The 11,775-nt window shown below is 41.6% G+C and overlaps 1 protein-coding gene and 1 long non-coding RNA gene across 2 annotated transcripts; one reads left to right on the top strand and one right to left on the bottom strand.

Annotated features, from left to right (window-relative positions):
• Positions 1-1,671: 1,671 nt before the first annotated feature.
• On the bottom strand, positions 1,672-8,318 carry ABRA (actin binding Rho activating protein). Its single transcript, XM_036436780.2, has 2 exons — positions 7,600-8,318; positions 1,672-2,585 (listed from the first exon to the last, which is right to left on the bottom strand). The coding sequence occupies exons 1-2, from the start codon at positions 8,262-8,264 to the stop codon at positions 2,108-2,110; spliced, it is 1,143 nt and encodes a 380-aa protein (XP_036292673.1). The 5' UTR covers positions 8,265-8,318; the 3' UTR covers positions 1,672-2,107.
• LOC118718198 lies at positions 2,539-3,856 on the top strand. The gene is made up of 2 exons (XR_004987714.2): positions 2,539-2,678; positions 3,528-3,856. It is a non-coding gene; the product is annotated as an uncharacterized LOC118718198 (long non-coding RNA).
• Positions 8,319-11,775: the final 3,457 nt, after the last annotated feature.

The raw sequence follows: 11,775 nt of genomic DNA on the forward strand, positions 1-11,775 counted from the left end.
AATAAACTCATGCAGGTCTTGGTATTTTGTGGAAGAGCCACACTCAAGGGGCCAAAGAGCCGCATGTGGCTTGCAAGCCGCAGTTTGCTGACCGTGGAGATAGGATAAGGACTTGCATTAGTTTGTCCTCTGAGTTCTACTCCCTCCTCCTCCCGACCCCCCACTAAATTTTCCACTGGTTTTTTCTATCATGGGATTTTTAAGATAAAAATCTGTCTCATTGCAGTCATTTTCCTCAGGAAGCTAGCTTTCTGACTTCACAGCCACACCTTATTCAGAAGAGTATTAGTAATGTAAGCTCTCTGAGAAGACTTTTTTTTTACCAGTAATTCCTTCCTCAAATTCAACAGATTGAACTTTGAAGAATCTGTGTCAGTGCCTACACAAATTAGTATTGTCCAGAGTGAATATGAGGAAACTTAAAGAATTGGTCTAAATGTACCACTGATAGCTAGAAGTAACCCAAGCTGCACTGTATAATTTTGATGTATTCCAAACATGTAGTAAAAATATTCTAAACGCAACAGGTAATACAAGAAAATGTCTCTTATTCTTGTACCATATCTTAGAATTTTGACATTGGTTTATGGTTATGATAGAAGTATACATCTTAGATAAAATTCTACTTAGAAATATTGGTCATTTGTTAAATTACAAATTATATTAAATTATATATAAAGAGAAATGTACAAGCCTTCTTTAAGAAGTTATTGGAACTTTGATTTTAAAAGAATCATACATGAGCCGGGACCGGTTTGGCTCAATGGATAGAGCGTCGGCTTGGGGACTGAAGGGTCCCGGGTTCGATTCCGGTCAAGGGCATGTACCTTGGTTGCGGGCATATCCCCAGTAGGGGGTGTGCAAGAGGCAGCTGATCGATGACTCTCTCTCATCGATGTTTCTAACTCTCTCTCTCTCTCCCTTCCTCTCTGTACAAAATCAATAAAATATATTTTAAAAAAAAAGAAAAGAATCATACATGAAAATTAACTCCTATAGTAATTTAATCCATACCTATAGTAAACCTAATATTTAACAATTATGAATCTATTATTTTGAGGTCATAATTTGGCAGTAATTTCTGTATTTAACACCAAAGTCTATATAATTTAGTAATTTTTATTGAATTTAGTAAAAATTGCAATCACATATTTTCAGCTTATTTTTATAATTATATAAAGGATATAAAATCTGAGAAAAAAATGAGAAGTAGCTGATTAATGTCAAATATTTCTTTGGCATATTAAACTATTTCACTGTGGCAGGTCTAATATTGCTGTTTCATAATTTTCAGATATTTTATAAAGTTTATCAGAGTATGAAGAAAAGGTACATAAACATTCTACTTTATTGTAGAATTTTCTGTACTACTTTATTATATGTTGACATAAATGTAAGTAGCATATTACAATTTTGAGAAAAAATAAACTTCTCCAAGAAGTCCTCCTAGGGCAGGTAAATCAGATCTCTCATCTCTTTTATTTTTATAGTGAAAGTGAACAAAACCACCTTCCCTATTGGTTGGTTCCAAGACCACCAGTGATGTATGTTTTCATGTGATTTGCACAAATGACAAAGGCATGGCTAACTGTAGAAACCTATTAAACCATACGAAGCCCTCAGAGAAATTTGAGCAATTTCATTACTTTATTTGAAATCTTAATTTTGTGCGTGTGTCTATTTTGTAAGTGATGCTATGATTAAAATAATATACAAAGTCAAGCTTAGAAAAGTTTAAGATTTGTTTTGCCAAACTTAATGGAATTCTTTTTTTTTTCTCCTGAAAAATGGCATAATATGTACTGCTGATAAGTACCTAAACTCAGCGCTCTTCTTAGATGTAGTAATTATTTCATTAACGATCTATAATAATGTCTGCAATTAATAGCCAAATATTATTGCCTAAAAGGATAAGTAGAATTTCAAATGCTTGTGCTTCCTCAAAAATCTCCAAACATCCTCAGAAATAGAATACCCAGAAGTCATTCATGTAAAAATTGTTTAATATTTCCTACTTATTACAGAACAGTTTGCATTTTAATTCGACTAAGTTAGCATTTCGCATTAAGACATTAGTGGGCCAGGTTTGGCTTTTGCTGTTGAAGGTTCACTCTAGCAGAGTAATCACAACATGGTCGTCTCGGCCTTGCCATAGCATCTCTCCTTCGAAGTCCACCAGTCCATGTTTTCTGGCACGCATGAGTATGCCCACCACTTTATCTGAAATACGAACATATCTGTCAAAAAGATCTCCGAAAGTGACCTGGATCTTGCCATCACGCCTGTGGCGAGCCATTGTGCGGATAATGAAGCACATGTCCATAATTTCCCGATGGATGTGTTCCTCCGCTCGCTTGGCCCTCTCGGCGGTTTTGGTTCCTTCCTTGGGCCGGCCGTAGCCTTCGTCTCCCTTGTGGAGGCGGTTGGACATGGCCAGCTGATAATCAAATTCTTCACTGAAAGGGTTGAGCTTCTGGGATTGTATGTGTTCATCAGCCCACTGCTGCCATTTTCCTTTCAGGTCCTGCAGTTGACTGCATTTCCGTTGGGCCTTGCGGTTGAGTTTCTCTGTAAATCTATTTGCCCTAAAGGAGAAAGAACAAGAAGCATCAACAGACTGATATTTTACCACACAAGAGGTGTTCTCTCCTGTGCTTTCTGCACATATGCATCATAACGTAAGCCTTTTTTTTTTTCATTATAAAAATATGTAAACATAATACAAAGAAATTAGAAATGAAAAAAAAATACAATTGTTTTTAGTTTGTTGTATGTCCTTCTAGATTATTTTGTCTAAATAACAATAAGGTTTTAAGCATCATAAAATAATAATACTATTGGAAGAAAAAAGCTTCTTTATACAAATGTAATGCAGATACATGAATCTTAAATTATATATTAAGAACATTTTAGAACTGGAATCATGAGTTTATATCTATAGAGGCCTAATATGCAAAGTGTCCCCTCTGACGTTCAACGGACTGGGAGAGGTAGAGCAGCACTGAATTTGCTCCGGGAGCATGGCATGCCTGAACTAAGTAGCCCTCTTACCCAAACTGTGCAATTTACTTTTCAAAACCCAGGAACAGTTTCAGATGTGGTATCCCTCACTATACAGACTCGCCTCCTGAACTCTGCTGACTCAAATGCAGGAGGCTAATAGATGCATAGGTTGGCATAAGTGTGTGTGAATTAGCTTTGTTTGCAAGAGGAACGATATGCACTAGAGGGCGAACTTTCCTCAATTCCCAGGCTTTATGTTTCCCAAAGGCCTACCCTCTTAAAATAGAATTCAAACTAGGAATTCACTGCTACATATAACACTGCTATTCTTTGTAGCCACACGGACAAAAGTACATGACAATGTTAACTGTGGAAAAGCAGCATTAAAAAAAACCATGCACAATTATTACAACTTTAAAATATCATATATGAATGGAAAAGTGGTAGGAATTGCATCACATTGAAAATGAAATGGGTTTCTCTCTCTTCCCTGCTGGTCCTCACCATCTACTCCTTCTCCACAGACTGTCCCTGTTCAGCTGCCCAGACTGTTGGCTGCCTGATCTCGTTATCAAAGGAGAGCAAACACCTGTGCCCTGGGGACCATGGCAATCAATGACATGGTCCCAGGGATCCCTGCAGAGCCCAAAGGTCATGCATAGTTGATTTGAGGCTGGGAAATTCTCAGAAGAAAGTGAAGAGAATAACATTGTTCACTAACTCATACTTTTTGTCTCCTGAGCCCCAGCTATAGTTCTGTCCTACAGTATGGTACACAACGCATCCTCCCTTTAAGGAGCTTCTCGGCACTTAGACATTTTTTCCATTCTTTATTAAAGTATTTATGATATCTGCTGTGTGCCAGGCACTGTTTTAGTTACTTATTGGGTATTCAGTAATGTGAAGAAAAAGAGCAAATAAGCACGAAAAAGATATTCATGAAAGTAATCAGAGTACAAATTTAAGTATGTGGTATAATTTCAACTGTGTAAAATGTGCATGCACCAGACTGAAGGAATCAATGGCATATGTACAATTGGAAATAATTATGCTGATATCCAGATGATAATTGATTTTTTTCATCTTTAAAAAAAATTCATCTAGGTATTATATTGATTTTATAATTTAGAGCACATGTGTCAAACACAAGGCCCGCGGGCCAAATCCATCCCGCCAGGCCTTGCAATGTGGCCCGCACCGCGCTGTCATCACTGCACTCTGCTGCGTTTCCATCACAATGACAGTTTATGACTGTTCAGTAAACCATTCGGCCCGCGATTTAGGCTGGATTTTAGATTTTGGCCCCTTCTCTGATTGAGTTCGAGAAAGCAAAAATTAAGAAAAGTTTCAGATCAGCATCCAGAGGTCATTTATTTCACCATATTTTAGCTTGGTCTCTGATTCTTTGAAGTAGTTTTTTTTCTTCTAATTTCAATTAGGAACTTAGATTCCCTGAGTTATGAAATTCTGTCATTTGGAAAAGAGATTGGGGTTGGTGAGATTATAAATCTATGAAGAAGAAACATTTATCTTCTAAAAAAGCACCTTCTAAATGTTAATGTGTATTTGTCATATTGTCAAATTGTAATTCCCAATAATAGGAGGGAAGGAAAACAAATGAATTGGTTCTACAAGCAAGAAGTTTTAAATGGAGCTATATACCTTAATGAGTATTAAATTTTTCTCTATCTCACAAACGTTCTATATCCTTTTTGTCTTTCCAGTTTTTAAAAAAGTCTTAAAATATCAGTTTTAAATCAGGATTAGAAAGACTTATGTCTTAAGTATCTTCTTGGTCAGTGAATATATGAATAAAATACAGCTTATCTTGTTTTTGTTTTCATTTTTAAGTAAAAATGTGCATAATAGTTGAGACTGAGATTTAGGAAGACATTCTAGTATAAATTTATAAGAAGCAAAGTAATATTCAACATTGCATATAGTAATATTTAATCCAAACTTATTTTTTTTAGTTTCTTCATTATCAATAAACAAATTTCCTTATATTTGACCAATAAAAATTTCCCCTGTCCTGATATGTGCAAGGTAACTATTTCTTTTAGGCATTATAAGCATTCTTTGTTGGAAAGTCTAAGTTTATTCATTGAAATAAATTCTGAAAAGTATTCCTTATCTGTCAGCTTTAAAAATGACATCAGTTTGAGTGATGCTTTCTTATGTGAATGTGGCTCATTGGTTACATGATGAGAATATGAGAACCAATGTTATCATTTTGGTGCAATAATTATGTGGGTAAATTATTAAGTATGAACAAAACCCATGAGAATGTTGTGAGGATTGAATTGATAAATATATGGAGAGTGCTCAGACAAATTCCAGAGGAGAGTGCATGCATTGGAGATTGGTCCCAGCTGTCAACTCCCTGCCTCTGGCCAATTCAAATGTGCTAACAGGAAGCTCTTCACTGTGCTAATCCCACTCTTTATTCTGTTGGTCTCTATTCTCTTTCTAGCACACAATCACACACAGCCCATATTTCTGGTGGAATGGTTATTTCTGATCATGAATTCCTATTTAAATAGAAGTAGAGCACAAATCCAAATCTCTGATCACATCTTCAAGGCACTGCCTGACAGTGGGCCCCATGTGCAAGCATTGCATTTTAGACAGGCATGTCTCAGCTTTGTCACTAGCCTGCTAGGTAAACTTCCCCTCCAAGCTTCAGTGCTCTCCTTCTAAAACGGGGTAATACTTCATAGGATTATTAGTGTTAAAAGGGAAAAGCATGTAAAATACCCAAAGAGCACACTAAATGCACAAGGGATTGTTAAAGTGATCTGTTTGACATTTCATTTTTTCTTGAAAGTTTGCAATATAGTAGTTCTAATTCTTTCAAAATACCTGTAAAGACACACACTGTAAGACAGCTCTTTGTCAAATTAGGTAACCAATTCTGTTCTTTAGTTTCTGGTTGTTTCATAAAACTTGAAAAGCACACCTACACTTCTAACTGTTCCCAGAGGGAGTTAGTTTAAAGGCATTCATCACATCAGCAGCTTTTCTCATTTTGGGATATCCTGTGTTGTGGAGTGAGATATCCTGACTTGCTAGTATGTGGAGGTGGAGTAGTGTCTTAAAATAAAGCATGTGTTTCTTGTCTGAATAAGTGCGGTAGTATGAGTCTGTGTGTGTACACACGTGTGTGTGTGTGTGTGTGTGTGTGTGTGTCTATGTGTTTAGCATCTAAATATTTTAGGATTGTGGTATTTGAATTACCTAGCTTTAATAGCATTTCTCTTTGTTTACAGGTGCCTTTTCCCCCTAAAAGTTTAAATAAGTGCTAAATAATGGAATCTAGCCATAGCTGGTTTGGCTCAATGGATAGAGCATTGGCCTGCAGACTGAAGGGTCCTAGGTTCAATTCCAGCCAAAGACATGTGCCTGGGTTGTGGGCTTGATCCCCAGTAGGGGACGGGCAGGAGGCAGCCTATCAATGGTTCTCTCTCATCATTGATGTTTCTATCTCTCCCTCTCCCTTTCTTTCTAAAATCAATTTAAAAATATTTTTTTAAATAATGGGATCTATATGAATAATAACAGCTTTCATATATTGAGCATATATGGCAGGCACTGTGCTGAGTACTTGGCAGCCTTACTTTCACTTCTCTCACTACAGTAGAATTGATCCCAAAAGATTACTGTTGCCATCATTTTACAAAAGAGGAAATGATCTCAGAGGGAAGATGGGATGGGTGGGTGGGAAGATACTAAATAACCAAAGACTTGTATGCATATGTGGTATAATTTCATTGCATATAGTAATATTTAATCCAAACTTTTTTTTTTTTTTAGTTTCTTCATTATCAGACAATAGTGTGGTGAAGGCTGGGAAGGGGAGCGAAGGGTGCGGGCTAGAAGAGGTCAAAGGAAAAAAAGGGGGACATATTAATACTTTCAACAACAAAGATTTTTCTTTAAAGGAGGAAATAGGCTTAGAGAAATAATCAGGGTTGTGTTTGTATGTGGAACATTTAAGATCTACTCTTAGCCACTTTCAAGCATGTAAAACAGTGTCATTAACTACAGTCAGGGTAGAGCTAGCATTTGAACTTGGGTCTGTCTGAATTCAGAGTTTGCTCTCATTAGATAGCAGCCCCCTACCTGATTATTGATGAGATGTGGAGCTGTGCGCCATGGGCACTATTGGGGGAGATGTGACCCCTGATAAAATTGATTGATTTGAGACAAGGGAAAGGTCTCGCAAATCAATCTACCAGCAAGCACTTTTCTCTACAGAGAAGCCAATATGCTACTCATTGTGCAATTGATTTTAAAATTTTACCCAAAGCACACACCACCCCTCTCTGGTGGTTCCACTTTTGTTGAGGCTAACACTTGAGTGCTGAGTTCAAAGGGAAAGGAAAGACAGCCTAATGGAGGCGCTCTACCCTGAGGTCCTTGTCTGAGCTGGGCACTGCCCTTCTAGTCCTGGGGGCATGCCTTCCCCCAGGCCCTCCCTGCCTGCCAGGCTCTGAGACTCACTCCGACTTCCCTGCTACCTCCCTGTCCCCTGGGCTCCCACAGCAGGCTGGGACTCAATGGCAGTCTGAGGAGCCCAAGGATGAATGCACTTACTGGGAGGGCAAGGGCCTTTTGATCCGGGCAGGGGCCACCTGCTCCCCGTCCTGCTCGGGCCTGTCCTCCGTCTCCCCTCCATAGCCGCTGTCCTCCGTGTCTATGCTGTCGCTCCTCCACTTGGGCTCGTCCTGCTCCATCTCCTTCCAGCCTTTGGTCAGCTCGGACACCAGGTTGGTGCACTTTCTCCTGCGTGTCGGGGAGCCGTGGCTGTGGAGGATCCTGTCGATGTCATCCTCGGGCTGCCCAGGGCCAGCTATGCCACCATCCTCGTACCGCTGGCTGAGGTGGCTCACGTCTCCTCCTCTCTCGTAAGCTTTGCTGACAACGGTTTTGGTCACCTCTTTCCTTCTGATCGGGGAGACCTCCGAGGCCTGCCCTGAGCTCGGTCCTTCCCCAGGCCCTGCTGGCTTCAGGGAGGGAGCCTGGGGGGCGCTCTGGGCTTTCTGGTGGGGAGTGGGATGTGTCACCGGTTTAGGGTCTTGAGGTGGGTCCTGCGTCCCTCCGGGCAGCCAGCCTGCGGGCTCCTGGGCCTGCTTGGTGCTGTTCTCATTTGCCCACTGCTGCCAGCCTCGGGCCAAGTTGATGACCAGGGTGGCCCTGTGTACCTTCCGCAGGGCACTCTTGGCTGGCCCCTCCTCCCTGCCTTTCTCTCCCGCAGTCATGCTACCCTTCTCTTCCGTGCTGATAGCCTGGGCACCCGAAGAAGAGTGAGTGGCGACCAGCAGAGTGCCTCGGTTTTAAATAGGAGCAGGGTGTGGGGGTGGGAAGAGAATTTGGTGATGGTGAAAGTATGTGAAGCATTTCTTGCCAAGATGTGGTGCCTTCCCCCTGATGGCGTGCTTTTTTTAGACCCTGACGGCTCTGGTTTCATCACGGCAGAGGGATCTCTGCCGGTAAAGGACAGGGATCTATCTGTCACTCCCTTTCTTCTCCAGGTGCCAGAGTGGAAATTGCTAGATCGATCATGCGCTCAGCCTTGTTTTCCTTGACCTTAAAATATGGTCCTACCATTTATAGAAGCATAAAATATGTGCACAAGTTGTACTAGGAACATTATAGGTGTGTTCTCATTTAAACCTCATCAGCACCCAAAATAGCTTCGTCCCATTTCATAGCTGAGTGCAATGAAGTCTAACTTCCTCAAGCAAATAAGATCTGAGATTTGAACCCAGGTCTGTCTGCCTCTTTTCATCCTAGAGAGCAAAGATCCTAAGTTGCCTTTTCCTTTTGTCTTCAACTCTATTCCATACAGACCCGAGAAGGCACCTCATCCAACCTTCATTTTCCAGATGAGAACATTGAGGCCCACATAAAGGGGATGGTAGTAGTCATGTTTTCCAGTCCCAGGTCTGAATTATTGTATAAACAAATCATATTAAATTAAGACCATGGTCAACATTTTGATCCAATCAGTTTTTAAATCTTTACATTAATCTGACACACACATTGAATTTCATAGATTATTTATAACAATCAGTCTTTTCAAATTGTTTGTTATATAAAGATAAGTGAATACTATAAGAAGCAACCCCTGTCTGACCTTTTGTTTTTGATAACAAAACCTTCTTTGCAGAAAAAGCCACTCTTTCATTTCTCAGAGCAAAGATTGAAATACAGGTTTTTAAAAAGGACAGGATAGATAGGGCAGTTGGATAGAAAAGGAACCATCTGTGATGTCTACTAACCACATAAAATGATCAGAGCTCAGCACTGAAAGTTCTTAAAGTAAGGTGAATATGTTTGTTTCATACAGCAGTTCTGTAGACTTGAATACTATATCCTTTTCGCCAATCTTGTCACACAGTTAACTGCACTGATGGAAAACGGCTGTCAAAAATCGTGCAAATAGGTATGGACGTTAATTACTTCTTATAGTAAGGCCACTATATTTTTTAAATGTCTTTTTTTTTTTCTTTTTTTTTCTTTTTTTTGTCATGGAGGTCATTTGCCTCCTAGGATTATAACAATTTGGGAGAGGTTTTATTACTCTATCTAGAAATCTGTCCCAAGTGTTTTCAGAATTCAACATTATCTGATAACGGCGACTGAGCTTCAACAATGCACAGCCTAAATCTCTCCTGATTAATTAAGGGGAAACGATCACAAGAAAGAAAACCATTACAGACAAAGATTGAATTTGAAGCCCGAAGTTTCTGGCATTCTTTCTTGGGATGGAGATGCCGTGCACACTGCTTGGTTCCTATTAAGATTCCCTTCATCCCCCTTGTACCGCCTTGGGAAGGAATGGCGTTCCGCAGAGATGCCTGTGCGCTTAGTCTAGGATCAGGCTAATTGGCGTTTTCTAAGGGGTGTTCCTGCTTTGCTGACTACACCTGCTCCCCATTCAATCCTGACAGAGGGAGAACAAATGGAGACAGTCAAGTGTTACTTAGTCTTTCATGGCATTACAGTCAGCTGCCTGAGGTGGGGCCCGGAGCTGTCAACAGATAGTCCTGGCCAGTGGTCGACAAACTGCTGCTCGGGAGCCACATTCAGTTCCTTGGGCCCTTGAGTGTGGCTCTTCCACAAAATACCACGGCCTGGGCGAGTCTATTTTGAAGAAGTGGCGCTAGAAGAAGTTTAAGTTTAAAAATTTTGACTCTCAAAAGAAATTTCAATTGTCCTGTTGATATTTGGCTCTCTTGACTAATGAGTTTGCCGACCACTGGTCTTGGCAAAAAAGATTCAGCTCCTAAAAGAATTGGTTATTCCTTCTGAGATTTCACTTCCTTGGCAAATGTGGACCTTCCTTCATACTTCTCCAGGAGAGAGTGAGCATTCCTTCCCTAACGCAAGATCTGTGTACCACCTGTGGTGGTGCGTCCTCTGACTACTACAGTGTCCTACTTGAAAAGAAGATGTAAAAGAGGAAAATGAAGTCTCCAGAACAAAGATAGAGTGAAATAAGGAGTTTACCGTGTGAATTTGCTACAAAACCGTGAGATTAGAGACTGTAGGCGGAGCCGCGGACCTGATGAAAAAAATCATTGCCACCTACAAAATTTTTTATGTGTTTATTGAAAAAAAACAGTTATTATTTGAGCAATTCTAGGGAGGGGAGGGTACTTATACACTTCCCTGCATGATACACTTGGAAGTCAGGTGGACCTACCCATCATGACCAGCTATATAACCTTACCACACAGACTTTAGAAACTGACATGCACTCAGAGCTCCTGTGAAACAATGGGTTGATTCTACCTAAAGGTAAAGAAAAGAAGTGCTTCACTTGTTTAGTTTCAGAAAAGGCGGAATGAGAGGGCTTTGAGAAGTTCTGACCTCAGTTGAATGCACTCCATGCTTGCGGAAAGGATGCAGTGGGCCAGCCCTGATGGTAGGCAATATGGGAGGGGGCATAAAGCTGGACAAAGCAGAAACTAATTCCAGGGTCTTCCCAGTCTAGCCACGAAAAGACATGCATACAACCGCCTTTAATAGTTTGAGGAGAGCTAACATTAGAAATAAAAAGAACGCTTTGGCCGGTGGCCCAGTGGTTAGAGCGCTAACCCACACCACAGGGTCCTGTGTTGGATTCCCAGGCAAGATTCCCAGTCAAGGGCACGTATATAGGTTGCGGGATCTTCCCCAACCCCCCCCCCCCCCTCTTTTTGCTCCCCTCCAACCAAGATATGAAAAGCAATGGAAAAAACACCCTTGGGTGACAACAAAAATAAAAATAAAGCTTTATGGGATCATTGAGCAGCAAAGGGTGATTGATTCTGCTGGGAGGAGGAGCAGGAGAAGTTGGGGCTGTGGTCAGAGGTCGCGCGAGCGCACTAATGGCCTCGGAACGTGTGCGGGTGGGCTGGCCGGACTCAGGACCGCCCACCCGCCAGCCCCACCGGCCCGCCCTTCTCAGGGCGAGGTCACTGGTCCAGAAGGAGCCATCTCCTTCCTGCTCTCCGCCCGCCCGGGGAGAGGGGCTGCCCCACGCCCACCACCTGCACTGGACGGCGGGGGCCCAGCTCAGCTTCCCCAGCAGGAGGAACCAGCAGGCGGACAGCCCAGAGCCCACCACCCGGAGGCCCGCGGCTCCTCTTGCTCCAAAGGCTGGTTCCCTACAAGACGGTGGTTGTGGGGGCCCAAGGCCAAGGCCAGAGGTGGTGGTACTCTCAGAGTGGAGGCCCACCAGCAAAGCCCGCCACCCGCCCCAAGGGCGCATGTTCCCCCTGG

Source organism: Pipistrellus kuhlii, unplaced genomic scaffold (assembly GCF_014108245.1).
Source record: "Pipistrellus kuhlii isolate mPipKuh1 unplaced genomic scaffold, mPipKuh1.p scaffold_m20_p_14, whole genome shotgun sequence".
NCBI lineage: Eukaryota > Metazoa > Chordata > Mammalia > Chiroptera > Vespertilionidae > Pipistrellus > Pipistrellus kuhlii.

Coding starts and splice junctions, on each gene's coding strand:
- ABRA (XM_036436780.2), bottom strand. CDS start 8,264: ATGACTGCGGGAGAGAAAGGCAGGGAGGAGGGGCCAGCCAAGAGTGCC. Junction 2,586..7,599: donor AAAAGGCCCTTGCCCTCCCA/GTAAGTGCATTC, acceptor TTTCTCCTTTAG/GGCAAATAGATTTACAGAGA.